The sequence below is a fragment of the Lepidochelys olivacea genome (assembly GCF_965140295.1).
Source record: "Lepidochelys olivacea isolate rLepOli2 genome assembly, chromosome: 15".
Classification (NCBI taxonomy): domain Eukaryota; kingdom Metazoa; phylum Chordata; order Testudines; family Cheloniidae; genus Lepidochelys; species Lepidochelys olivacea.
This window is the reverse complement of record NC_140425.1, coordinates 4,799,325-4,824,769: the sequence shown is the minus strand read 5'-3', so window position 1 is coordinate 4,824,769 and position 25,445 is coordinate 4,799,325. Positions and strand designations below refer to the sequence as shown.

Below are 25,445 nucleotides of genomic sequence, written 5' to 3'. Positions count from 1 at the left end.
CTGGCCTGTCCCAGGGAGACTGGAGCCTGGCACAGAGCCTGTGCTCCCCATGCAGCTCCGGGCTGGACGCTACAGAGGAGCACAAGGAAAGAGCGGGGAGAAAGACCCTTTCATGCCCTCTACTAGCCCTGTGGGCCAAATTCAACCCTGGTGTAACCCTACGGAGCTCAGCATAGCTGCATCTGCTTGCACCTGGGCTGAATTTGACCCTGAGTGCCATGAAGCTACCACTTCCAGGCCTGGCACCACCATCCCTGGTGTTACCCTCACAGGAGGGCTGCTTTCCTCTTTAAGGCACAAAGCCCCAGAATGACGATGGGTTTTTTGCAAATAAAATGAAGGGTTCTAAGGTGACTGGTAAGGTAATGGTTCTAAGGTAATGGCATTTTGGGATGTATAAGTAGGGGCATAGCGAGCAGATCGAGGGACGTGATCGTTCCCCTCTATTCGACATTGGTGAGGCCTCATCTGGAGTACTGTGTCCAGTTTTGGGCCCCACACTTCAAGAAGGATGTGGATAAATTGGAGAGAGTCCAGCGAAGGGCAACAAAAATGATTAGGGGTCTGGAACACATGACTTATGAGGAGAGGCTGAGGGAGCTGGGATTGTTTAGCCTGCAGAAGAGAAGAATGAGGGGGGATTTGATAGCTGCTTTCAACTACCTGAAAGGGGGTTCCAAAGAGGATGGCTCTAGACCGTTCTCAATGGTAGCAGATGACAGAACGAGGAGTAATGGTCTCAAGTTGCAGTGGAGGAGGTTTAGATTGGATATTAGGAAAAACTTTTTCACTAAGAGGGTGGTGAAACACTGGAATGCGTTACCTAGGGAGGTGGTAGAATCTCCTTCCTTAGAGGTTTTTAAGGTCAGGCTTGACAAAGCCCTGGCTGGGATGATTTAACTGGGAATTGGTCCTGCTTCAAGCAGGGGGTTGGACTAGATGACCTTCTGGGGTCCCTTCCAACCCTGATATTCTATGATTCTATGACTCCACTAAACCAGCTTAAATCACAGCATCCCTGCTCCTCCAGCCAAGGAAACTGCTTCTAATTTTCTAACTGGTGCTTTGCTTTATTTTTAAAAGAGTGACCTTTTCCTGGAAAGTTGCATGGGAGATCAGTTACCATAAATTAGAGCACATGCACAGGGAACACCACGGACTGCGCGCCTAATGCCCTCAAACTGCTTCCTCCATCTCCAAGCACAAAAATTAAAGGTGCCCTTCAGCAGCTCCCCTGCATTGGGACAGACAGATCTGCCTGTTCCTCGCATCAGCTCAACGATTGCATAATGTGACCCAGGCAGATTTCCTGATTCCAGGGTTTCTGAGATAATCTGGGAGCTGCGCATATGGGGGAAACATGTGGGCCACCAATACAAAAACTGACCTGAGGTTAGATACATGATGGGACACTATGTACACATGACACAGGATGATGCTGAATGTTTGCAATTCTCTGACACACACACACACACACAGAGCTCCAATGGGAGGAATTCACCTTAAAGGGAACCAAAAACATAAATGAACAGTTCTTCACAGCACCTCAGGGATATAAATAGGACAGGCTTCTGCACAGCAGCTACTCACACACAAGGTTGAGCAGACTGCCTGGACAGATGAACATAGATAATCCAAATCATTGCTGTGGTGAAACTATAGGAGTGGGAGTGCCTTGCTGCTTCCCATCACCTCCTCCTTTGTTCCCATGGCTCTGGCCTGAGCTGCCCTTAACATGCCTGTGACGAATGTGTTACTAATGACCTGAGTGCAGGGCTCTGCACAGAGGCACCAGAGAACGGCAGCAGGGCATTAATTTTAAGTGACCTTTTCATAGAGATGCCCCAAATTCCAGTGTCCCCCATACGCACTCTGCTGGGGTGCCCTATGAAAGACGTATTGGAGTTCAAAACGAGAATCCAGACGGGACAGAACTCACAACCCTGAACTGGTCCCCAGAAATAAACTCCACTATCCCATAAGAATGCCATACCATTCAAGCTCAGCAGGACGTTGAAAAGGCAGGTTTGATGGGTTACCTTGTCAATTAATCTGTCAAGATGTATATAAACTGCTGACCTCTCCCAGGAGGAGGATTGTGGGAGAGAGCAGCAGCTGCTTTTGCTATAGCCTGGCCTTAAAAAAGTGGAGTTTAAAAAAAAAAAAAAAAAGGAGGTTTTCCCCTTACCCACAAACGTTAAAAAGCACTCACGGGATGTCGCTTCAATTTTCTGGAATTTTTTGCCCCACACACTGTCCAAGTGCGGTATAGTTCAGCTCCACAGACAAATATTTCAGGAAGTCCTGAGCAGGACAAACTGCAGCTTCTAATTGAAATGCTTTTGCAATCACACCACCAGTGGGTCCCACCAATCACCCATTCACACCAACTAATTGATGTAGCACTGGATTTGCTGCAGCCGGTTTACACAAACCTTACAGATTCACCATTCAGATCAATTCCGGAAGCTCATACGGTATTTCAAGTAAGCCATGTTACTGCTCTTCTATACACACAAACAAATACACCACAAAATGCTCACAACTCCCCTGTATCACAAACACCAGCCCAGAGACGCTCAGGACACGGAACATTCTACAGCCCGTGAACAGCGGCATGCAGCGTAAAACCAGCCCCAATGTTAAAACCCGGAGATCCAGCCCCCGGGCGGCAGGCCAGATGCTACATAGGCCTACAACAGCGGCTTTCTAAACACACGCATAGAAGAACGTGTAAGAGTGGGGAGAGATGCACTGAGGTGGTTGTCAGGGCAAAGTGAGATTCACATCCTAGTGACACTGCGGCACACGGCAGCTCCCTTGATGGGGTTCTAAAAGGGCTCCCGGTGTCTCACCACAGACACCAGTCAGGACAAGGCACACACAGATAGTCTGTTCACCCTGAAGGGGTGGCCAACCCATGGCTCCGGAGCCACATGCGGCTCTTCCGAGGTTACTATGCGGCTCCTTGTACAGGCACAGACTCCAGGGCTGGAGCTACCGGCGCCAACTTGCCCGTGTGCCGGGGGGCGCTCACTGCTCAGCCGCTGGTGCTGCCACAGGCCCTGCCCCCACTCCACCCCTTCCCGCCCCCTCCCCTGAGCCTGCCAGGCCCTCGCTCCTCCCCATCCCGCACAGAGCCTCCTGCACCCCACGAACCAGCTGATCGGGCGGTGCGGGGAAGGAGGGGGAGGCGCTGATCAGCGGGGCTGCCAGGGGGCGGGAGGCGCTGGCAGCGGAGCTCATGGGGGGCTGCTGACATATTACTGGGGCTCTTTGGCAATGCACATTGGTAAATTCTGGCTCCTTCTCAGGCTCAGGCTGGCCAGAGCTTAACCCCCTACCCCGCCCAGGGTCATATTAAAATCAATTTGCCTCCCTACAGGCAACTGGCATCAAGGACACGGGGTTGGTTCAATGACACAGTCAAGCCAATAAGCTCTGTGACCAGCTGGGCTTCCACAGTCCTGTTCAAGCTGCATGTGATGGAGAAGCCCTGCTGTGAGGGGACAGCAATAAATGGAGCAATGCTCAAGGCAGCAGGTGGCACTGCGGGGCCACAGAAAGCTTTCTTTACAAATACGGAACGACAACGGCTCCCTCCAACACAACTGTTGGGAGGGACGTTCTGCTGCTCATGGAAAATTAAACAGGAAGGGTCAAGGGGTTGATGATCAGACTCTTACTCTGCAGACATGAATGAACTCTAGGAGGGATGTGCCAGCTACTCCCTATTTGCCGGTCACAAACCAGTGCTCCTGATGCTTTGGTCAGATCGGTAGTTTCTGCTCAGGAAGGTTCCAAGGTGAATGGTGCTCTGGACCAGGAGACGGATGGGCCAGCCCAGCTCAGGGAGTGGTGTCTGCACAGCACTGGCTTGCAGCATGCCAGACTCAGGCCAATGGTTTAACCACCTCACTTTGATAAACTCTAGAAGTCAGATCCTGAGAAGGCAGAGCACGACTATGACCTTTTACCTCTCCAGCAGCAGACAGTGCTTGGAGCTCTAACAGAGAAGTGGAAGCTTGGTCTTAGATCAGTTATTTTTCTGATCTCCAGCATAAGCCTGACAGCCACAGCTAAAAGACATGAACCGATAGAGAGACAGGGCAGGATCTACTTCTAACAAGGCATAGCAAGTCTGGGATTATTTAATCCGGAAGGTTTCAGAGTAACAGCCGTGTTAGTCTGTATTCGCAAAAAGAAAAAAAGGAGTACTTGTGGCACCTTAGAGACTAACCAATTTAATTGAGCATAAGCTTTCGTGAGCTACAGCTCACTTCATCGGATGCATACTGTGGAAAATACAGAAGATGTTCTTATACATACAAACCATGAAAAGATGGGTGTTTAGCACTACAAAAGGTTTTCTCTCCCCCCACCCCACTCTCCTGCTGGTAATAGCTTATCTAAAGTGATCACTCTCCTTACAACATGTACGATAATCAAGTTGGGCCATTTCCAGCACAAATCCAGGGTTCTCCGACTGATTTATGAATGTTATAATTCGATAACATCCGATTTGTGTCCATTTATTCTTTTACGTAGAGACTGTCCAGTTTGACCAATGTACATGGCAGAGGGGCATTGCTGGCACATGATGGCATATATCACATTGGTGGATGTGCAGGTGAACGAGCCTCTGATAGTGTGGCTGATGTTATCAGGCCCTGTGATGGTGTCCCCTGAATAGATATGTGGGCACAGTTGGCAATGGGCTTTGTTGCAAGGATAGGTTCCTGGGTTAGTGGTTCTGTTGTGAGGTATGTGGTTGCTGGTGAGTATTCACTTCAGGTTGGGGGGCTGTCTGTAGGCAATGATCCATAAACCTGGATATTCTGGGCGCCCCATCATCTCAGGCATTGGCACCCTGACAGCAGGATTGTCTGGCTATGTAGACTCCCTCCTCAGGCCCTATGCTACCAGCACTCCCAGCTACCTTCGAGACACCACTGACTTCCTGAGGAAACTACAATCCATCGGTGATCTTCCTGAAAACACCATCCTGGCCACGATGGATGTAGAAGACCTCTACACCAACATTTCACGCTAAAATGGACTACAAGCTGTCAAGAACACTATCCCCGATAATGTCACAGCTAACCTGGTGGCTAAACTTTGTGACTTTGTCCTTACCCATAACTATTTTACATTTGGGGACAACGTATACCTTCAAATCAGCGACACTGCTACGGGTACCCGCATGGCCCCACAGTATGCCAACATTTTTATGGCTGACTTAGAACAACGCTTCCTCAGCTCTCATCCCCTAACGCCCCTACTCTACTTGTGCTACATTGATGACATCTTCATCATCTGGACCCATGGAAAAGAAGCTCTTGAGGAATTCCACCATGATTTCAACAACTTCCATCCCACCATCAACCTCAGCCTGGTCCAGTCCACACAAGAGATCCACTTCCTGGACCCTACAGTGCTAATAAACGATGGTCACATAAACACCACCCTATACCGGAAACCTACCGACCGCTATTCCTACCTACATGCCTCCAGCTTTCACCCTGACCACACCACACGATCCATTGTCTACAGCCAAGCTCTACAATACAACTGCATTTGCTCCAACCCCTCAGACAGAGACAAACACCTACAAGATCTCTATCAAGCATTCTTACAATTACAATACTCACCTGCGGAAGTGAAGAAACAGATTGATAGAGCCAGAAGAGTTCCCAGAAGTCACCTACTACAGGACAGGCCTAACAAAGAAAATAACAGAACGCCACTAGCTGTCACCTTCAGCCCCCAACTAAAACCCCTCCAACGCATTATTAAGGATCTACAACCTATCCTGAAGGATGACCCAACACTCTCACAAATCTTGGGAGACAGGCTAGTCCTTGCCTACAGACAGCCCCCCAACCTGAAGCGAATACTCACCAGCAACCACACACCACAGAACAGAACCGCTAACCCAGGAACCTATCCTTGCAACAAAGCCCATTGCCAACTGTGCCCACATATCTATTCAGGGGACACCATCACAGGGCCTTATAACATCAGCCACAGTATCAGAGGCTCGTTCACCTGCACATCTACCAGTGTGATATATGCCATCATGTGCCAGCAATGCCCCTCTGCCATGTACATTGGGCAAACTGGACAGTTTCTACGTAAAAGAATAAATGGACACAAATCAGATGTCAAGAATTAGAACATTCATAAACCAGTTGGAGAACACTTCAATCTCTCTTGTCACGCAATTACAGACATGAAAGTTGCGATATTACAACAGAAAAACTTCAAAACCAGACTCCAGCAAGAGACTGTTGAATTGGAATTCATTTGCAAATTGGATACAATTAACTTAGGCTTGAAGAGAGACTGGGAGTGGCTAAGTCATTATGCAAGGTAACCTATTTCCCCTTGTTTTTTCCTACATCCCCTTCCCCCACCTCCTGCCCCCGTTCCTCAGAGGTTCTTGTTAAACCGTGGATTTGTGCTGGAAATGGCCCAACTTGATTATCATACACATTGTAAGGAGAATGATCACTTTAGATAAGCTATTACCAGCAGGAGAGTGGCGTGGGGGGAGAGAAAACCTTTTGTAGTGCTAAACATCCATTTTTTCATGGTTTGTATGTATAAGAACATCTTCTGTATTTTCCACAGTATGCATCCGATGAAGTAGCTGTAGCTCGCGAAAGCTTATGCTCAAATAAATTGGTTAGTCTCTAAGGTGCCACAAGTACTCCTTTTCTTTAATCTGGAAGGAAGAGCTGGAAGGACTTGAAAGGGGTATGGAAGACTCACTATATTGTACTTTAATTCTTCGTTCTGCTACAGTTACTGTAATATAGGGGTTCCCAAACTGGGGGTCAGGACTCCTGGGGGGGGGAGCGCAAGCTGTCAACCCCCACCCCAAACCCCGCTTCGCCTCCAGCATTTATAATGGTGTTAAATATATTTAAAAGTGTTTTTAATTTATAAGGGGGAGTCGCATTCAGAGACTTGCTATGTGAAAGGTACAAAAAGTTTGAGAAGCACTGCTTGAACAATTCACCTTCACAATGCTTCTCAAAGGTAAGTATTATGCCCATTCCACATATGGGTAACTGAGACACAAAGAGGATAAGTAATTTGCCCAAAACCACACTGAGTCTGTGGCAGAGCCAGGAAGAGATTCCCATATCTCCAGATTCTGGCCTTTTGCTTTGACCATTAGTTTAAGCTTCCTCCGAAATCAGAAACCCCTTTTTTATGCTGTCCTACAAACAGTGCAAGCTAACCACTCAACGGAATTAACGCTAGTAAAATTTAGAAACTAGAGGAATTATTTATGTAACATACAACGAATCTGTGAAATTAGCTGACACAGAAAAGGAGAGGAGAGGTTACTTGGGTTACAGTCACTTGAGTTCTTAGAGATATTTTGTCCCTGTGCGTGCTCCACCATAGGATGTGCACACATCGCGCACTCTCAATCAGAGACTGCTGGGGTGGGATCCCCAGAGTACAACCTGGAACTGGGATGCCGCTGGGCCCCCTTAACTCTCCAGCCTGGGCTGCCTCTCACAATTCTTTGCTCGTGACAAGCAGGAAACCCCTCCAGGTGCTGTTATCACTTAGCACAACATCAGGTGGAGGCCTGCATGAGTGTTTCCTGAGCCACTCATGAATGACACAGTGAAAGGCACCAGCAAATCTCCCAAGCCCCCAGCCTCGCACCCCAGAAGTGTACTGTCTGGCCCTGATCAGAGGCCTGACCTGTGTACATTTATTACCTAGTCTGCCCCTCCCTTGATATGAAGAGGACACAAAGTAGCCTTTGTAAACTGAGCTGAGATTTCCCAATATCCTATTACGCCTCCATAGGTCTTTCCACCACATGAGTGAGTCCAGCACCTTCCGAGGCACTTAACGTTTGGAGAGGCTGTGTCTGTTTGGGGTATACGCTGCCCTTTGTCACGTCTGGAGGCATCTGAGGTGCACCCTTGCATGGGGAGTCACATATGGAGGCCAACGTATGATCCAAGGTAAGTAGGCAAATCCTTACTGTGGTTTGTGGGGTGAACTGTGATGTTGAGATCGGATAGGGTGGCAAATCTCTCCTTGGGTAGGCAGGCTCTTGCTGTTGGGGAGTCTAGAGTAGCACGGATAAAGTCTGCCGTCTCTACTTAAGTTAGCCTGGATTTCTTGGGGTTGAATAGAAGTTTGAGAGATTGGAATAGTGTTAATGCCCCAGTCATTGGCAACCTGAGCTCTTGGTTGCTATTTTAGAAATGTTCTAATTATTAACCATTGTAACCATTCCACATTCCTGTTCCAAGCTTCTCAGAGGTCTGGGATATTAGTACGAGGAAATATGGATTAAAAGCAGGGTAGACTGATTTAAATCAAATTTAAATCAGCAAGCAGGAAACCTTTATTTAAATCATTGATTTTAATCTTGTTCTTTCTTTGTACATTAGTTATTTTCCTAAAGAAAGGTTGATTTTCGTTTGTTAGTAAACTTTACAACATGCTGATTAGCAACTAAATACAGCCTTTACACTAAACTTGGAGGATGCTCTCTAGCTACGCAAATTTAAACAAGTATATAACTTAACATACATTTATTCATATAGTTAATCTTTACATTTTTATAATGCTACAAAATGGTGACTGAAGATTTTTTTTTTTATTAGATTAACGTTTCACTCTGTTTCTGTCAAGCTGCATTTGGATGGAGATAAAAATTCAGTTACAAATGCACAAACTGCATTTAAAGTTAGTTTAATTTAAATCTCAAATGTGCTGGATATAAGAAAAAAGTTTATCAAAACATGTCCTGCATTTAAAGCTAACTGATTAAGCAAAGGAAGCATTATCTGCACTTAATGAATTGACTCACTATATCCTATACCACACTATATATGGTGTGGATTGCACTCTCAGCAAATTTGAGGATGATACTAAACTAGGAGGAGTGGTAGATACGGTGGCAGGTAGGGATAGGATACAGAGGGACCTAGACAAACTGGAGGATTGGGCCAAAAGAAATCTGATGAGGTTCAACAAGGATAAGTGCAGAGTCCTGCACTTAGGACGGAAAAATCCAATGCACAGCTACAGACTAGGGACCAAATGGCTAGGAAGCAGTTCTGCAGAAAAGGACCTGGGGTGACAGTGGACGAGAAGCTGGATATGAGTCCACCTAATACCCTATTGTTATAATCTTTATCTAAGAAAGGTCATGAAATAGGTCATTCAAAAATTAATAACTCAATGATCATTAATATTCTTGCATGATGCATGCAGAGGTATGTACAAAAAGTTGTGAATGCACTAAAATTATGTCCTTAAAGGTATTTGCCAAGCAATGCCTAAGCCCAGACTACCCTAGACAAAGGAACTTGTATTTGCTTTTCTGATAACCTGGTCATCAGGCAGGGACAATGGAGGTCTATTTACATATAATGGAACTGAAACCAATAGGTAACAAGTCTGGGAGGAGACAGCATGGCAGAAAAATATACATCTCCCCACTGTATTTTCCACTGAATGCATCCGATGAAGTGAGCTGTAGCTCACGAAAGCTTATGCTCAAATAAATTGGTTAGTCTCTAAGGTGCCACAAGTACTCCTTTTCTTTTTGCAAATACAGACTAACACGGCTGCTACTCTGAAACCTGGCAGAAAAGAAAAGCTTGATCTGGCTTTTACTTTTCAAAGAATTCATTGCAAAGGTTTACTGGTCTATTATAAGCAGAGAGGCTGACTCTCAAGTGATAAACAATTTAATCAACTGATTTATAGAAGTGTAACAAGGGAGGTCTTTTCTGAAAGTTCATGACACACTGGTGAGATCATTGTGAGGAGTATGTATTACCGCTACATAAGGCTTTAAGGATACTCACTAATATTATGAGTTACTAATATTATGAGTTACAGTCTGCAATCAAACAAAGGAGGAAACAGGGTCCCTTCCAGACAGGAGGGAAGGCAGCTATCTGCCTGTCTCCAATGAAATTAAGCAAGGTGTGACAAAAACCAGGAGAAGCCCCATTTACATAGAAATCAGGAGGGGATAGGAAATCCACAGGAAGGGGAAAACAGCATGAGGTCATTGAACTTTGGAAAATATAAGCAAGCTTCCATCATTATGTTGGATCATATTAAAGAAGTTCTGTATTAAAATCACAAATTAGTTTGATTCCCCATAGTTTAAATTCCAGGGTATTACTAATTAAGAGGTCTCTTGGGTTTTGGTACTGTTTCTCTCCCTCTCTGTGTGAAACTTGCAAGCTGCTAATTCTGTTATTACATTCTAAGACAGAGTCTGTTCTCAAATAATGACAAGTTTCAGAGTAATAGCCGTGTTAGTCTGTATTCGCAAAAAGAAAAGGAGGACCTGTGGCACCTTAGAGACTAACCAATTTAATTGAGCATAAGCTTTCGTGAGCTACAGCTCACTTCATCGGATGCATACTGTGGAAAATACAGAAGATGTTCTTATACATACAAACCATGAAAAAATGGGTGTTTAGCACTACAAAGGGTTTTCTCTCCCCCCACCCTACTCTCCTGCTGGTAATAGCTTATGATTGTCATGCACATTATGTAAAGAGTTGTCACTTTGGATGGGCTATCACCAGCAGGAGAGTGAATTTGTGTGGGGGGGTGGAGGGTGAGAAAACCTGGATTTGTGCTGGAAATGGCCCACCTGATGATCACGTTAGATAAGCTATTACCAGCAGGACAGTGGGGTGGGAGGAGGTATTGTTTCATATTCTCTGTGTATATATAAAGTCTGCTGCAGTTTCCACGATATGCATCTGATGAAGTGAGCTGTAGCTCACGAAAGCTTATGCTCAAATAAATTGGTTAGTCTCTAAGGTGCCACAAGTACTCCTTTTCTTTTTAGCTTATCTAAAGTGATCACTCTCCTTACAATGTGTATGATGATCAAGGTGGGCCATTTCCAGCACAAATCCAGGGTTTAACAAGAACGTCTGAGGAACAGTGGGGGGGGGGTGTGTGCGAGGAATAAACAAGGGGAAATAGGCTTCAATAGAGACTGGGAATGGTTGAGTCATTATAAAAACTTAAGTTAATTGTAACCAATTTGCAAATTAATTCCAATTCAGCAGTCTCTCGCTGGAGTCTGTTTTCTAAGTTTTTTTGTTGAAGGATAGTCACTTTGAGATCAGAAATTGAGTGACCAGAGAGACTGAAGTGTTCTCCGACTGGTTTATGAATGTTCTAATTCTTGACATCTGATTTGTGTCCATTTATTCTTTTACGTAGAGACTGTCCAGTTTGACCAATGTACATGGCAGAGGGGCATTGCTGGCATATATCACGTCGGTGGATGTGCAGGTGAACGAGCCTTTGATAGCGTGCCTGATGTTATTAGGCCCTGTGATGGTGTCCCCTGAATAGATATGTGGGCACAGTTGGCAACGGGCTTTGTTGCAAGGATAGGTTCCTGGGTTAGTGGTTCTGTTGTGTGGTATGTGGTTGCTGGTGAGTATTCGCTTCAGGTTGGGGAGCTGTGAGTGTTGGGTCATCCTTCAGGATAGGTTGTAGATCCTTGATAATACATTGGAGGGGTTTTAGTTGGGGGCTGAAGGTGATGGCTAGTGGAGTTCTCTTATATTTTTTGTTAGGCCTGTCCTGTAGTAGGTGACTTCTGGGAACTCTTCTGGCTCTATCAATCTGTTTCTTCACTTCTGCAGGTGGGTATTGTAGTTGTAAGAATGCTTGATAGAGATCTTGTAGGTGTTTGTCTCTGTCTGAGGGGTTAGAGCAAATGCGGTTGTATCGCAGAGCTTGGCTGTAGACAATGGATCGTGTGGTGTGGTCAGGGTGAAAGCTGAAGGCATGTAGGTAGGAATAGCGGTCAGTAGGTTTCCGGTATAGGGTGGTGTTTCTGTGACCATCGTTTATTAGCACTGTAGGGTCCAGAAAGTGGATCTCTTGTGTGGACTGGACCAGGCTGAGGTTGATGGTGGGATGGAAATTGTTGAAATCATGGTGGAATTCCTCAAGGGCTTCTTTTCCATGGGTCCAGATGATGAAGATGTCATCAATGTAGCGCAAGTAGAGTAGGGGCGTTAGGGGATGAGAGCTGAGGAAGCGTTGTTCTAAGTCAGCATAATAATGTTAGCATACTGTGGGGCCATGCGGGTACCCATAGCAGTGCCGCTGATTTGAAGGTATACATTGTCCCCAAATGTGAAATAGTTATGGGTAAGGACAAAGTCACAAAGTTCAGCCACCAGGTTAGCCGTGACATTATCAGGGATAGTGTTCTTGACGGCTTGTAGTCCATCTTAGTGTGAAATGTTGGTGTAGAGGGCTTCTACATCCATAGTGGCCAGGATGGTGTTATCAGGAAGATCACCGATGGATTGTAGTTTCCTCAGGAAGTCAGTGGTGTCTCGAAGGTAGCTGGGAGTGCTGGTAGCATAGGGCCTGAGGAGGGAGTCTACATAGCCAGACTATCCTGCAGTCAGGGTGCCAATGCCTGAGATGATGGGGCGCCCAGAATTTTCAGGTTTATGGATCTTGGGTAGTAGACAGAATATCCCAGGTTGGGGTTCCAGGGGTGTGTCTGTGCGGATTTGATCTTGTGCTTTTTCAGGGAGTTTCTTGAGCAAATGCTGTAGTTTCTTTTGGTACCTCTCAGTGGGATCAGAGGGTACTGACTTGTAGAAAGTGGTGTTGGAGAGCTGCCGAGCAGCCTCTTGTTCATATTCTGAACTATTCATTATGACAACAGCACCTCCTTTGTCAGACTTATTGAATTTGATGTCAGAGTTCTTTCTGAGGCTGTGGATGGCATTGTGTTCTGCACAGCTGAGGTTGTGGGGCAAGCGATGCTGCTTTTCCACAATTTCAGCCCATGCACGTCGGCGGAAGCACTATGTAGAAGTCCAGTCTGCTGTCTCAACCTTCAGGAAGAGTCCACCTAGAATCCTCCTTTTTGTAGTGTTGGTAGGGAGGTCTCTGTTTGCTCCAACCCCTCAGACAGAGGCAAACACCTACAAGATCTCTATCAAGCATTCTTACAACTACAATACTCACCTGCGGAAGTGAAGAAACAGATTGATAGAGCCAGAAGAGTTCCCAGAAGTCACCTACTACAGGACAGGCCTAACAAAGAAAATAACAGAACGCCACTAGCCGTCACCTTCAGCCCCCAACTAAAACCCCTCCAATGCATTATCAAGGATCTACAACCTATCCTGAAGGACGACCCATCACTCTCACAGATCTTTGGAGACAGGCCAGTCCTTGCCTATAGACAGCCCCCCAACCTTAAGTGAATACTCACCAGCAACCACATACCACACAACAGAACCACTAACCCAGGAACCTATCCTTGCAACAAAGCCCATTGCCAACTGTGCCCACATATCTATTCAGGGGACACCATCACAGGGCCTAACAACATCAGCCACACTATCAAAGGCTCCTTCACCTGCACATCCACCGACGTGATATATGCCATCATGTGCCAGCAATGCCCCTCTGCCATGTACATTGGGCAAACTGGACAGTCTCTACGTAAAAGAATAAATGGACACAAATTGGATGTCAAGAATTATAACATTCATAAACCAGTCGGAGAACCCTGGATTTGTGCTGGAAATGGCCCAACTTGATCATCATACACATTGTAAGGAGAGTGATCACTTTAGATAAGCTATTACCAGCAGGAGAGTGGGGTGGGGGGAGAGAAAACCTTTTGTAGTGCTAAACACCCATCTTTTCATGGTTTGTATGTATAAGAACATCTTCTGTATTTTCCACAGTATGCATCCGATGAAGTGAGCTGTAGCTCACGAAAGCTTATGCTCAAATAAATTGGTTCGTCTCTAAGGTGCCACAAGTACTCCTTTTCTTTTCTGTTCTCAAAGCAATTCTTTGTAACTACTCACACAGAGAGAGACTCAAAGCAATGCTCTGCAACAACAGAAACAGCACCCAGAGACTCCCCGCCCTTTTGTTGTATTCATCTCGCTTTGTTAACAATTGTGATTAAAATAGAGATAGAGGATGTATGTGGATGGATGCTTTGTGTGGATAATAACTGAATGATCAGGGAGGTGCCAGCCTAAGAATCCAGTGTCCATCGGCTCAAGAAGGCATCAAATGGAAATAACCAGAGGACCCCCGGAGGGCAGACTGGAATCCACCCAACAGCCTCCAGAATGGGAGAACCAAAGAACAAGATAACATCTGGTAGCACGGAGCCATCAGGAATGTGCCATCTGCTGATTGATTCAGCAACAGCATGATGAAGCAATTCCCACAGACTGGCATAAGAAGAAACTCCTATAAAAATGGACTCTAGAAAGTGAGAACTTTGGGGTCTGATTCTGCAAACCAACTTCCAGGAGCATCAGATGAGCATCTGACAAGGCCCTGCTCCCTCCTCATGTCCAGGCCACGTGGCCAGTGGCTTGGCATGAGCAACTCTAAGGCTGGTAACTAAGATAACAACCTTGCAGAACCTGTGTGTGTGTGTTTGTATGAATGAATGTGTGAATAAATATGAGATTGAATGGAATGTTATAGCTATAACTAACTGCTTACTATGATTCTTTCTGTATTCACAATAAATGTGGTATTTTGCCTTTTTCCCTTTAATAAGATCCTGCTGGTTTTTATTTTATTTGTATAACAACGGAACAGACACTCAGAGCGTGACCTGCATGCTTGGTGCTGACAGTGAGCTCCCCAGGCAGAGAGCTGCAGTGGGAGAAGCATTGTGAGGCACTAGGGTTACAGCATAAGAGGTGACAACCCCTCACTGGTCTGGATTGCACCCCAAAGTGTGACTGCCCCATCACGCAATTACTAACCAACTTCCACCAAGAACTCTCACCATGGAGACTAAGGCTAACATATTCAAAAGCCTTGAGTGCCTTATGAGCTAAGCCCCATTTTCAAAAGTGATTTGGACATGTAAGAGCCTAAATCTTACTGAAAGGCAATGGGACTTAGGCTCCCAAGTGCATAAATCACTACAGAAAATGGAGCTTCAGCACTTTCAAAAAATATACCCAAGGAGTGTTAAAAACAGAGTGTAGGTGCACTCGAAAAAAAGAGTCCTTGGAGACTGCTCAAAGGATAGGTCAGTGTAAAAGTGTCACCAACTTAATGCAACAGATCAGTCCCAGGTCTATTTAGACTCATCTGCTGACTCTTGATCAAGTAAGCTTTTATTACTGTTAATTCCTGAGCCCATACAGCTAGGAGAGAACAAGCTGGATTCTATTGTGGCCCATGAAACAAAACTGTTGGCTAAGTTCTGATGGCAGATTTTTATTTGTTTATTTATTGTGCACACACAGGGATCACTGAACCAGAAATAGCCCTGACTGACTCTCAGATCCCAGTGTGAGCTTGTCGTGCTGGCTGTTAGTCAGACTAAGTTGAATGGAGCAAATTTGATATGAAGTCACTGGCACACATGCAAGTTCATAATGCAATTTAAGTATATTCCTCCTCCAAGTTATCAGCCCTACCAGGCTACTACAAAAGGTCCGATCGAACAGGTAAATGATTTTCCCATGATGATCTGAAAAAGCCAGCAGGCCATATTCAGTCAATGACCAGAGAATTCTTGAGGTGGAGAAGCTAATACATCTCCTCTTGTATTTCTATGGTAACCATTGTGCACTTTCCACAGGAAGTTGAAAAAAATTATAAAATTAAGTCAGTCATGAGAATGACTGAATAAATTGCACTGCCCCTTTATCTGTCCCATAGCAGGACCTCCCGACTCGTCTCATAGAAATCAGGGCCCGTCTATACTTAAAACACTACAACGGGGCCGCTGCACCACTTCAGCGTGGACATTACCTCTGTCAATGGAAGTTCTCCTGTCAGCGTAGGTAACTCACCTCCCCAAGAGGGGGTAACTAGTCGATGAGAGAATTCGTGTGTCAACCTAGCACAGTCTACACAGGGATTTGGATCAGCTTAACTATGCCTCTCAGGGGATGTGGATTTTTCACACACCCCTCACTGATTCAGTTAAACTGACCTAAATTTCTAGTGTAGACCAGGCCTTAGTTAAAGCCTGATTAAATGGGTAAGCCTGATATGTCCTAAATGCCACCATGCTCTGTAATTCAATTACACCAGGTGAAGTGAGCTGGCTACGAAGCTGAGCCACTATATTGCTGTGAGGACCATTACTGTGCTTCTGAAACCAGCCACCTCTTCATGCCAGTCCTTTGAAAGGCACAAGAAGTCAATCAAGTGTTGAGAATTAATAGCCATCCCTAAGAGAAAGATTCTTTTCCTTCCCATTAAAATCTAACCCAGAGATGAAGGATAAATTAAACATTTACATGAAAATCTCAATCCTTCAAACCAGCTAAAATGTCTGGAATGCACATTATATTCTGCTTCTCCTTCAGAAGTTCCAGTCAGACATTTTAACAAACAGGATTTGTTCTTCCCTTTAGAGCACAAGGCTGTCATGATGAGAGCCAGCACAATTTAGAAGCAGATGTCTGAGTCATTCTTTGCCTTGGGAAAAGCAGTGTTGTAAGTGTCTGTACGTAATCACTGAACATAAAGCTGCTACAATTAATAATTGCCTTTTTAACATTATAATGCATTAATAGGCACAACTGGCCAGCTGCCAGGTTACCATTCAAATACAGTAGTAGTTTTGTCACCAAAGCTCTGCTTAAGAAAACTGAAATTCTTCATAAAATGCCATTTATATGAAAATCTGTTTTTCTTGCCATACGTTCTGCTCCTTTCGGGATATCAATTTTTCAGGAACAGTCTAGTCTATCTAACATGATTAGTTGCGTGTGTGAAATGACCATACATAAATAAATCATAGTAAGAAGGAAGGTTTATGCGTCTAAGACTCAAGACAACAAAGGCTTTGCACATTTTTGGTAATAGGCATATACACGAAGCCAGCAGTTTTGCAGGGAAAATATATATGCTCATGTTTGAGTTTGAAGTGCTGTTCCAGAAATAGCTTCTTAAGCACAAATAATGGCACCATGTGACTTCAGTGTTCTAGTCTGAGTGCTTTTGCTTGTTTCAGATCAGTCAAATCACGTGATGTCCTTACAGGCTGAGGAGATGCTGCTACCTAGAGCTCTCTGCCTCCCTAAATCCGCAATCAGCAGCTGGATGATTAATGAACCAAGGGGACTCAGCCAGGTGCTGCATTGCGATTACATGAGAGGACTAGGTTTGTCCTACTTTCTCTCAAAATCCTCCATAAAGAAAAGAAAACCAAACACACAGAGGTTAAAATAGGGAAAGCCACACTGTGTAGGAGGACTGAAATCAGTGCTAATGCTGCGGGGTACTTACAGCACCTTATGCCTGTGGATCCCAAAGCATCCATTAGTCCTCACCATGCTGGAAAGCATTACAATATCCATTTTCCATAGATTCATAGACCCTAAAGCCAGAATGGACCATTGTGATTATCTAATCTGATCTCCTGAACAGCACAGACCATAGGACTTCCCCAAAATAATTTGTAGAGCAGATCTTTTAGGAAAGCATCCGTCTTGATTTAAAAATGGTCAGTTATGGAGAATCCACCAGGAGCCTTGATAAATTGTTGCAGCAGTTAACTGCTCATTTTATGAGCTGGAAAACAGACATGGAGAGGGTTTGTCCAAGGTCACATGTTGAGATAGTGACTGGCCCAAGAATGGAAGTAACGCCCCTGCTCTAACCACGGAACAACATTCCTTCTCTGAGCCAAGACCCTCAACTCAATCTCCTGCTTTTCTCATTAAGCAAAACAATCTGCCATGTCCTTAGATCAATACCACAGTTCACATCTGGCAAGAACAGCCAAGGCGGCAAAAGAGTTGAAGAAGCAGTAAAACTGCAGTGGCTCCTCTTCTCTGGAGAGTGGGTAAAGAGAATCAGGGGAATGTACTGTCTAGCAGCCCCCAGCCAGTACAACAGAAGATATGTTGGAGGGTGAGTTATAGAGGAGAGGGCCTTCCAAAATCCCACACGCGAAACGTGGAAAGCAACTAACATACAAGCTGAACCAAGACCAGACCACACTGCAAGCACTTTCAAAGAAACACAACTTTGAAAGGATGTGGTAAAGAAACTGCCCCAGCCCAACCAATGATATAGCCAAACTGCTAGTCATACACCAGGCTCACTACTCTGAAATTTGCCAAATCTGACACTTATAGCTGATCTCTCAATAGCTTGATTTCTTCAGCACGACAGCTGAACCGAGTTTCACTGTTAGAATGATTTAAAGGAATCACATTCTTCTGGCAAGTATCAGGGGGTAGCAGTGTTAGTCCTGATCTCTAAAAGCAGCGAAGAGTCCTGTGGCACCTTATAGACTAACGGATGTATTGGAGCATAAGCTTTTGTGGGTTGCATCTGACGAGGTGGGTATTCACCCAGGAAAGCTTATGCTCCAATACGTCTGTTAGTCTATAAGGTGCCACAGGACTCTCTGCCAATTCTTCTGGTAGAGTTCTCTGCTCCTAAACCGGAAATGCTATAAGACACTCCCATCCCATCCAAGATCTTTCCCCACTGAAGCAGTGAGCCCTCTGGGGGCAGGGAGAGACACATACACTGCCTTGGCCCATTCTGACATGCTAGCAGATTAGAGAGACGTAACTTTTTGCAGAACACTGCTGATATTCACCTTCTTTTGAAGGGAGAAAATGAGAAAGATGCTCCATGGAGACATGAGCTTAGAGACTGATTTGGAAACAACTTTCCAACAAGACTGAAATGGCTACTATCAGGACAGTATGACTAAGAATCAGAGCTTTCTAAGCTGGGTTTTGCTTTGCAGACATGCGTGGGTGATGCTGCCCCTCCGCTCTGCCTGCCTGCTCTGTTCACATGAGCAGACAAGATATTGAAATATACAAGGCTCTTGCTCTGGGAGAGGGGATTCTTACATATTTCAAAATCTGTCCTTGCTCTCAAGAACGAACTGGGTACCTGAGCAGTGTGCCTACGATTGGGAAGAACCCAGAAATCTGGGGCTTACAAATCCAGGAGAGCAACTGGAATTTTATCTGTGCTGTGGTCCTTGTTTTGGGTACAGAGATTTCCTCTATTCCCCAAGTTGAGGAAGGAAGTTAAATATATTTCATGTTGAAAGGAGGTCTGAGTGTGAGGCAAAACATTGACCTTGTCCCTTTAAACAAAAAATGGATGCACAGCAGCCTGCCTACTGTATTTGGCCCTCCAGTGCCCCCCTATCAGGACTCGCTATTTGGAGTTCAAGCTTTCACTTGTGCAGCTCTCCCTACAACAGCATAGTCACCGGGCCGAAGTCCAGCCTGAGAGCTCTGGGGCTCTCCTGGCTGTGCCACAGAGTAGCAAGGCAGAGCACCAAGACACAGGCCTAGAGAAAAGCAGGAGGAACAGAGTCCTAGATTTCAAGGCAGAAGGAACCATTGTGACCATCTAGTCTGGCCTCCTGCATAGCACAGGCCAGAGCCCTGCCCCAGAATAACTCCAAAGCAGGTAACAGTGCGGAGGAAGCCTTCCAGCGCAGACAGACATGTGCTCACTCTGCCCCAGCTAGCTCACCAACAATGCCAATGTGGACATTGCAGCACAAACAGAAGCACAGGCCAGCGGCTCAAATACAAGCCAACTTGAGCCCCTGGCTCTGTACTCGGGACCAAGCCTTACCAGATCTGCTGCTCTTAGTATTTTGGCCCATGGAATTGGTAAAATCTTGTTTTGTGCATCTCCATAGGCTGAAAGAGAATGAGAACGGCCGATCTGGCAGGAATTAGCACCCTCAAAAGGCCACTGGCAACCTGAAGGAGTGGTTGAGTGAGCTGAGGAGGGTCCAAGGGAACACTAGCAGTGGCTGCTTAGAGAAGCTGAAGAATCTCACTAGTTACACAGAAGTGCTGCAATGGAGATGTGAATTCCAGCAGTTTCACGGAACACCTCTGTTCTGCAAAAGAGCTGTGACGTGAATCAGGGAGACCAGGAAGATGCGAACGCCCAAAAGCAGAGCAATGGAGAGATGATTTGCAGTCCAGAAGAAAAATATAATGTCTGTAGCAAGGTTATTGAATGCTGAGCAGTTTCCTCCTCCTGCTTTCACCACAATAGATTTTGATAACCTACTTGGAGATCTGTGCATCCTGTAATAGCAGAGAGTCACAAAATACCACATCTCCGTGTACTAGACAGTGCTGTTCACATCAACTGGGCTCAACAAAACAATCACATGAGTAGCAAGTATGTGACAGAAGCAAAACTGTGGAACAATTCAGATCAGCTGCAATCCTCACCTGCAGTGGTTTGTCACCAGGTGACCACACCCATATATCAACTGTTTATACCAGCTGGGACAGCAGACGCCGAGTTGACTGGATACTTGTCTAGCTATCATCTAGCTAGGGTCTTGTAACAGTGTCGGGGGAAAAAAATGTCTCATGGTCAAATACCATATCTCACAGTCCTGATACCAGATCTCAGGCCACTGTTTATGACCCCAACACTCCCAAACTCACTGACAAACTATTAGCAATTCCAATAGAATCTGACTGTCCCCTGTCAGCCCCCCACCCAACATCATGCAACAGTTACTGAAAAAGCCATACATGGAGAAAGGAAAACAGAATGCAAATCGTCCTGTTGCAAACCAGTTACTCCAGCCATTGCTGCTATGATTGCTTTGGGCCTAGCCCCTTTGCTGCCTACAACGCCCTGTGTTCTGTAACATACTGTGGAGTACTGCATGCTGAAGGAGATCAGAACACATCTCAATCAAAGCTGCCCCAGACAGAGAGTCGTGTGAAAGGTAAGGCCTGAAGTGAGGGGTCTCCCCAATCGTACAGAGAACTAACAGGAGTAGGGATAAAACAGAAGGATTCACAAATATTGTTTGGTTCCACTGAACCTTCTGCACCATCCTGTTCCTCCCTACAAAGTGTCCCAAGGCCAGATATTTCTCAGATCGCCCCCCTTTTCTATTGCTGGCTTTGGGAAGCAGTTCTACAGAGAGCCTCCTAGCTACTCTGCAGCAATCTTGTCAGTACTGTACCTAGCTCACCCCTAAGGAACTTCTGCCAGGATGTGTCCTTTCAGACAGTGGGCCTTGACCGTGCACACAAGGACAGAGGATTTATGCACACAACTTTCTCCTCCATGAGATGGGTAATCACAGCACGCCAGCTGCTGCCCTTCAATTCTCTTGTCATTCCAGGCCCTCCCTAAAACTGAGCTGGAAATTAAGACAGTTGTAGGGATCAAAAAAATAATCTGCATTTCCATCAGCTCCAGTAGGAGGCTGAAGCTAGATGAAACTCCACCTTCGGAGCAATGGGCTGTGCCCACTGTGAAGCTGGAGCACGCCTCCCAGCCCTGCCCGGGCGGACGGACACGCGCTAGATCTGCTCAAGTCGTGCACTAACAGCAGCACTATGGATGCTGAGGCACGAGCTAGCCCCCCGAGTACAACCCACCCGACCCCTCTGGGTCCATCCTCGGCTGCCTAGCCCATACCACTGCCCGTGACTCTATGGCCGCCCTGCGGTTTTTAGCATGCCAGTTGGAGCAGAGCTAGCGTGTCTGTCTACCTGCTTCCCAGCTGCAGCGTAGACATAGCCACCGATTCCTGGGGCAGTAATGTTTGACTGAACACTCACAAATAGATAAGGAAAGGAGGCCACACTCCACCCCATGTACACTAACAGAACTGTGTGGAAAGTACTGAAATGGCATGAAAGGAAGCCAAAGTCCACCCGCCTTCACCCACTAATATGCCTGTAAACGTGAAGGATGGTGAAGCAGAGATACATGTGTTGGCCGGGTGGGCATTGCTCCAAATGGACGCGAAGGTTCTGTCTACACTGCGATAAGACCTGCGACACGCTGCGGCCGGTCCAGGTCAGCTGACTCAGGCTTGTGGGGCTCGGCCTGCGGGGCAATAAAATTGTAGTGCAGATGTTGGGGCTCAGGCCCCATGATGCGGAATCCAGGCTCTGCCCTCAGCCCAAATGCCTACACGACAACTTTTAGCCCCACAGCCCGAGCCCTGCAAGCCCGAGTCAGGCGAGCCAGGCTCTGAGATTCGGTGCCACAGGTTTATCACCACAGTACAAACATACCCTAAGAGTTCAAGGATGCTGCAAGGTGAACACTACTGCATTGCTAGAGCATTAGACCCATTCTAGAGCGACCTGGCACCTTATCTGGCTAGGTCATGCTTCCAACTGTAATTAGACGCCTTACAGTCAGCTCAGTCACTGCATAACGCTGAGTAAGTAAAGTCACATAATAGTTGCACCATATTCCCCTCCTCTTTGCCTTCTCTTCTCTGTCCTAGAGAATAATTTCCATTGCCAGCCTCTCCAGGAGGCACTGAATTGGGATGAGGTTTGTGTTGGAGCAAAGGGCTGCAGTATTCACACCCATTCACATCTAGTCCCCAACTGGCTACACTGAGCCTTGTTTCCTCTAGCTGTTCCTGGCTATTTTGCTTCCTGCTCACTTTTGTAGGGTAGCCAAGGGTAACAATTCAGCCATCATGCTATTTTAGTGTGTCTTTGGAAAAGGATGTTGGGGCCTTAGTACGTAGCAGGCCTACTGAACTAACTGGCCAGCACTTTACTCTGTGGGAGGGGATGACATTTCCCTGTGATGGGAACCTGGCAGTGACGGACTCAATCATCCTTCCTTGCTTATTACTCATGCTGAGGGATAGCTCAGTGGTTTGAGCATTGGCCTGCTAAACCCACGGTTGAGAGTTCAATCCTTGAGGGGCCATTTAGGGATCAGGGGCAAAAATTGAGGATTGGTCCTGCTTTGAGCAGGGGGTTGGACTAGATGACCTCCTGAGGTCCCTTCCAACCCTGATATTCTATGAAATTCCAGCTCACCCTGACCATTGAGACCTTTACAATGTAACCTTGGACATAGGTATAACTGTATGGTATTGTAACAGGTACCAGGCAGACTAAAATACACCTAAAAGGGATCTCATTTAAAAATGGATGTTTTCCTATTAGACAAGGAAAGAAAATTGCTTTCTTGTCTGTAATTTCCTGTTTGCAGTGTTTTTGTAGCCATGCTGGTCTAGGGTAGGAGAGAGACAAGGTGGGTGAGAATCTCATTTACTGGACTAGCTTCTGCTGGTAAACAAGCTTTCAAAAGTTTCTCTCTCACCAACAGATGTTGGTCCAACATAAGATATTGCCTCACCACCCTGTCTCTTATAATGTCCTGGAAAAATCAATGTAAATCCAAACACAACTTCTGCAACTCATTTCCCCACCCCCCACCACCATAAAGATCCTAAAGCTGTGTTGGCTAGCGAGGCTTGCTATCTCCAACGTCTTTCAGAACAGTGGAGTCATTTTAATGCAGAAATTGTGCCACGCTCCCTCATACTACCGTTTGCATAACAAAAAGCTTGTTTCATTTCACTTAACCTTGCAAACAATGCAAGGACTATTCTCTAGTGGCCAAAAAAGTAGATCTGTCTGAACCTTCCTCTGTCGTTATGTATCTGAATGGCCAAAGCCAGACTCAAGTAATGGGCTGTTGGAGGGTACCGACAAGGCCACGAGAACAGTTTTAACAAACCCAATCTCTGCACCAGACACCCTTTCTACAATCAGTTCCTTCAGCCACATGGTTAAGAAAAATATTTGCATTAGTTTACAATGATTTCATAAAAACACTGTTGGCTTTACATCCCACATGAATTATCCGATTGTTATTGACACAAAGGACTCTTTGTACTCGACATTAACACTGCACCCAAAATTACTAACTCATACTCTGGAGAAAGCAATTTATCTTAATTTCTAAAATTAAAAACCTAGAAGAAGGAGAAATAGTTTCAAGCTATTAGAAGGTTTTGAACATGTTCTCAGTTTCCTTAAACTCTCTTCTTTTCTTTTGCTAATGTTAAAAAACAAGTCCATTATTTCCAAAAGACGGAGGTGATACAAGTGGGCAGTTTTCGGCATGGTCTCTTTGGGTTGGCAGTACACAACCACAATTGGTCAATTCAGCGTGTAGTTTAGAAGTGCTCTTGGATTCCACATTGATGCTAAGCTCTCACATAGCTCTTCTGAGAGTAATACTTTCTACCATTTCTGCTTGGCTAGGAGACTCCGTCCCAACTCGGCAGATGATGACCTGGCATGAGTTATTCATGCCTTTGTCAACTCTCAGCTGCGCTACAGCAATGCGATATACCTAGGAATGACGCCTTAGGTGCTTAAAAAATTACAGCTAGTTCAGAATGCTGTAGAAAATATCATCAGAAGCACAGTGACCACGAGCACAACTGGCCCTCCATCGGCTTCCCACGGTGTATCAGAGCAAGTTGAAGGTCTCAGTCTTTAACTTTAAGATGCTCTATGGCCTGGGCCCGAGATACCCAGACGACCACCTAAAGCTCCAGGTTGAAGACTGTGGTCAACAGCTCTACTCCTCTGCACAATGGAATTCTCTACAGTAAGGGTAAAATTGGTCTGTGCAGGAGACAACTTTCTTGGTGCTAGTCAGGGACTGTGGAATCAACTCCCCCAGGAACTAAGGACCATCTCAAACTACACCGAATTCTACTCTGAATGCAAGGTGCATTTCTTTGACTTCCCTTCTCTGATATATAACAGTGTGTGTTTATATTAAATTTCCAAAAATGCACTACCCTGCATACAGTTCAGCCCTTAGCAGAGGATGAGAGAACACACACAACAGCCGTTAGTCACTGCGTGTAATGCATTACTGAAAGGTGCTCAGACACTACGGTGAGGAGCCTAGCTAGAACAGAGATCAGAGCAGAATAGTGTCTAGCAATGCCCAACTGACAGGTGATTTTCACAGGGTAGCTAGATCAGCACTTTTGGTTCCTTCAAGGTGTCAAGTTGGCTGCCCAAGACTATCACTAGCCAATTTTGAAAGTTTTAATCATAAATCATAAAAACCATCTTTACATAAAAAGCGTGTCCAAAACAGGCCCAACATCAGCTATCACAAAGGCAGTATAAGAAAATCAAATATGAACTGCGCCTTTAAAACAGCTAAAATTATGGCCTATTGGAGAAGTGGCCGTTCCCAAGATGCCATTCAGAATTAATTATTGACACCTATTAAGAAGCCAGGGACAGCTAAGTATAACTCTCACATCACTCTTTTTGCTTGGGCAGAGAGTAATAATTCACAATGTGAAAGGAATCCAAGACAAGTCAGCTGAACTGGATCAGCTAGAGCCTTCCATAGACAGATGCTCCTGTATACTGAAGCACAAACCTAAAGTTACCCCAAGCCAAACCAAAGTCTTCTTCCCCAATTTTCCACACGTTAAATTTTATTTAACTCAGGATCTTATTAAGATACGTTTCAGTGTTTTACAATACTACAGTACACCTTCCCATGGACGTCAGAGATCACAACCTAAATAATATTGCTCCCATGCTTTCTCTTTCAACGAGATTAGTTTGCAGCCAGTTTAATTTTTA

At 45.5% G+C, this 25,445-nt stretch overlaps 1 protein-coding gene across 2 annotated transcripts in view; it reads right to left on the bottom strand.

Moving 5' to 3' along the window:
* Positions 1-25,445, bottom strand: part of OSBP2 (oxysterol binding protein 2) — a 366,039-nt gene that overhangs the window by 309,169 nt on the left and 31,425 nt on the right. Inside the window, exon 1 of one of the 2 annotated variants that reach the window (XM_084649481.1) lies at positions 17,308-17,369. The exons of the other annotated variant lie outside the window; for it this stretch is intronic. Coding sequence (XP_084505607.1) covers positions 17,308-17,366 — 59 coding nt within the window. The 5' untranslated portion in view covers positions 17,367-17,369. Of the gene's footprint in view, positions 1-17,307; positions 17,370-25,445 lie in introns of those variants that run through there. 2 annotated transcript variants of the gene reach the window in all.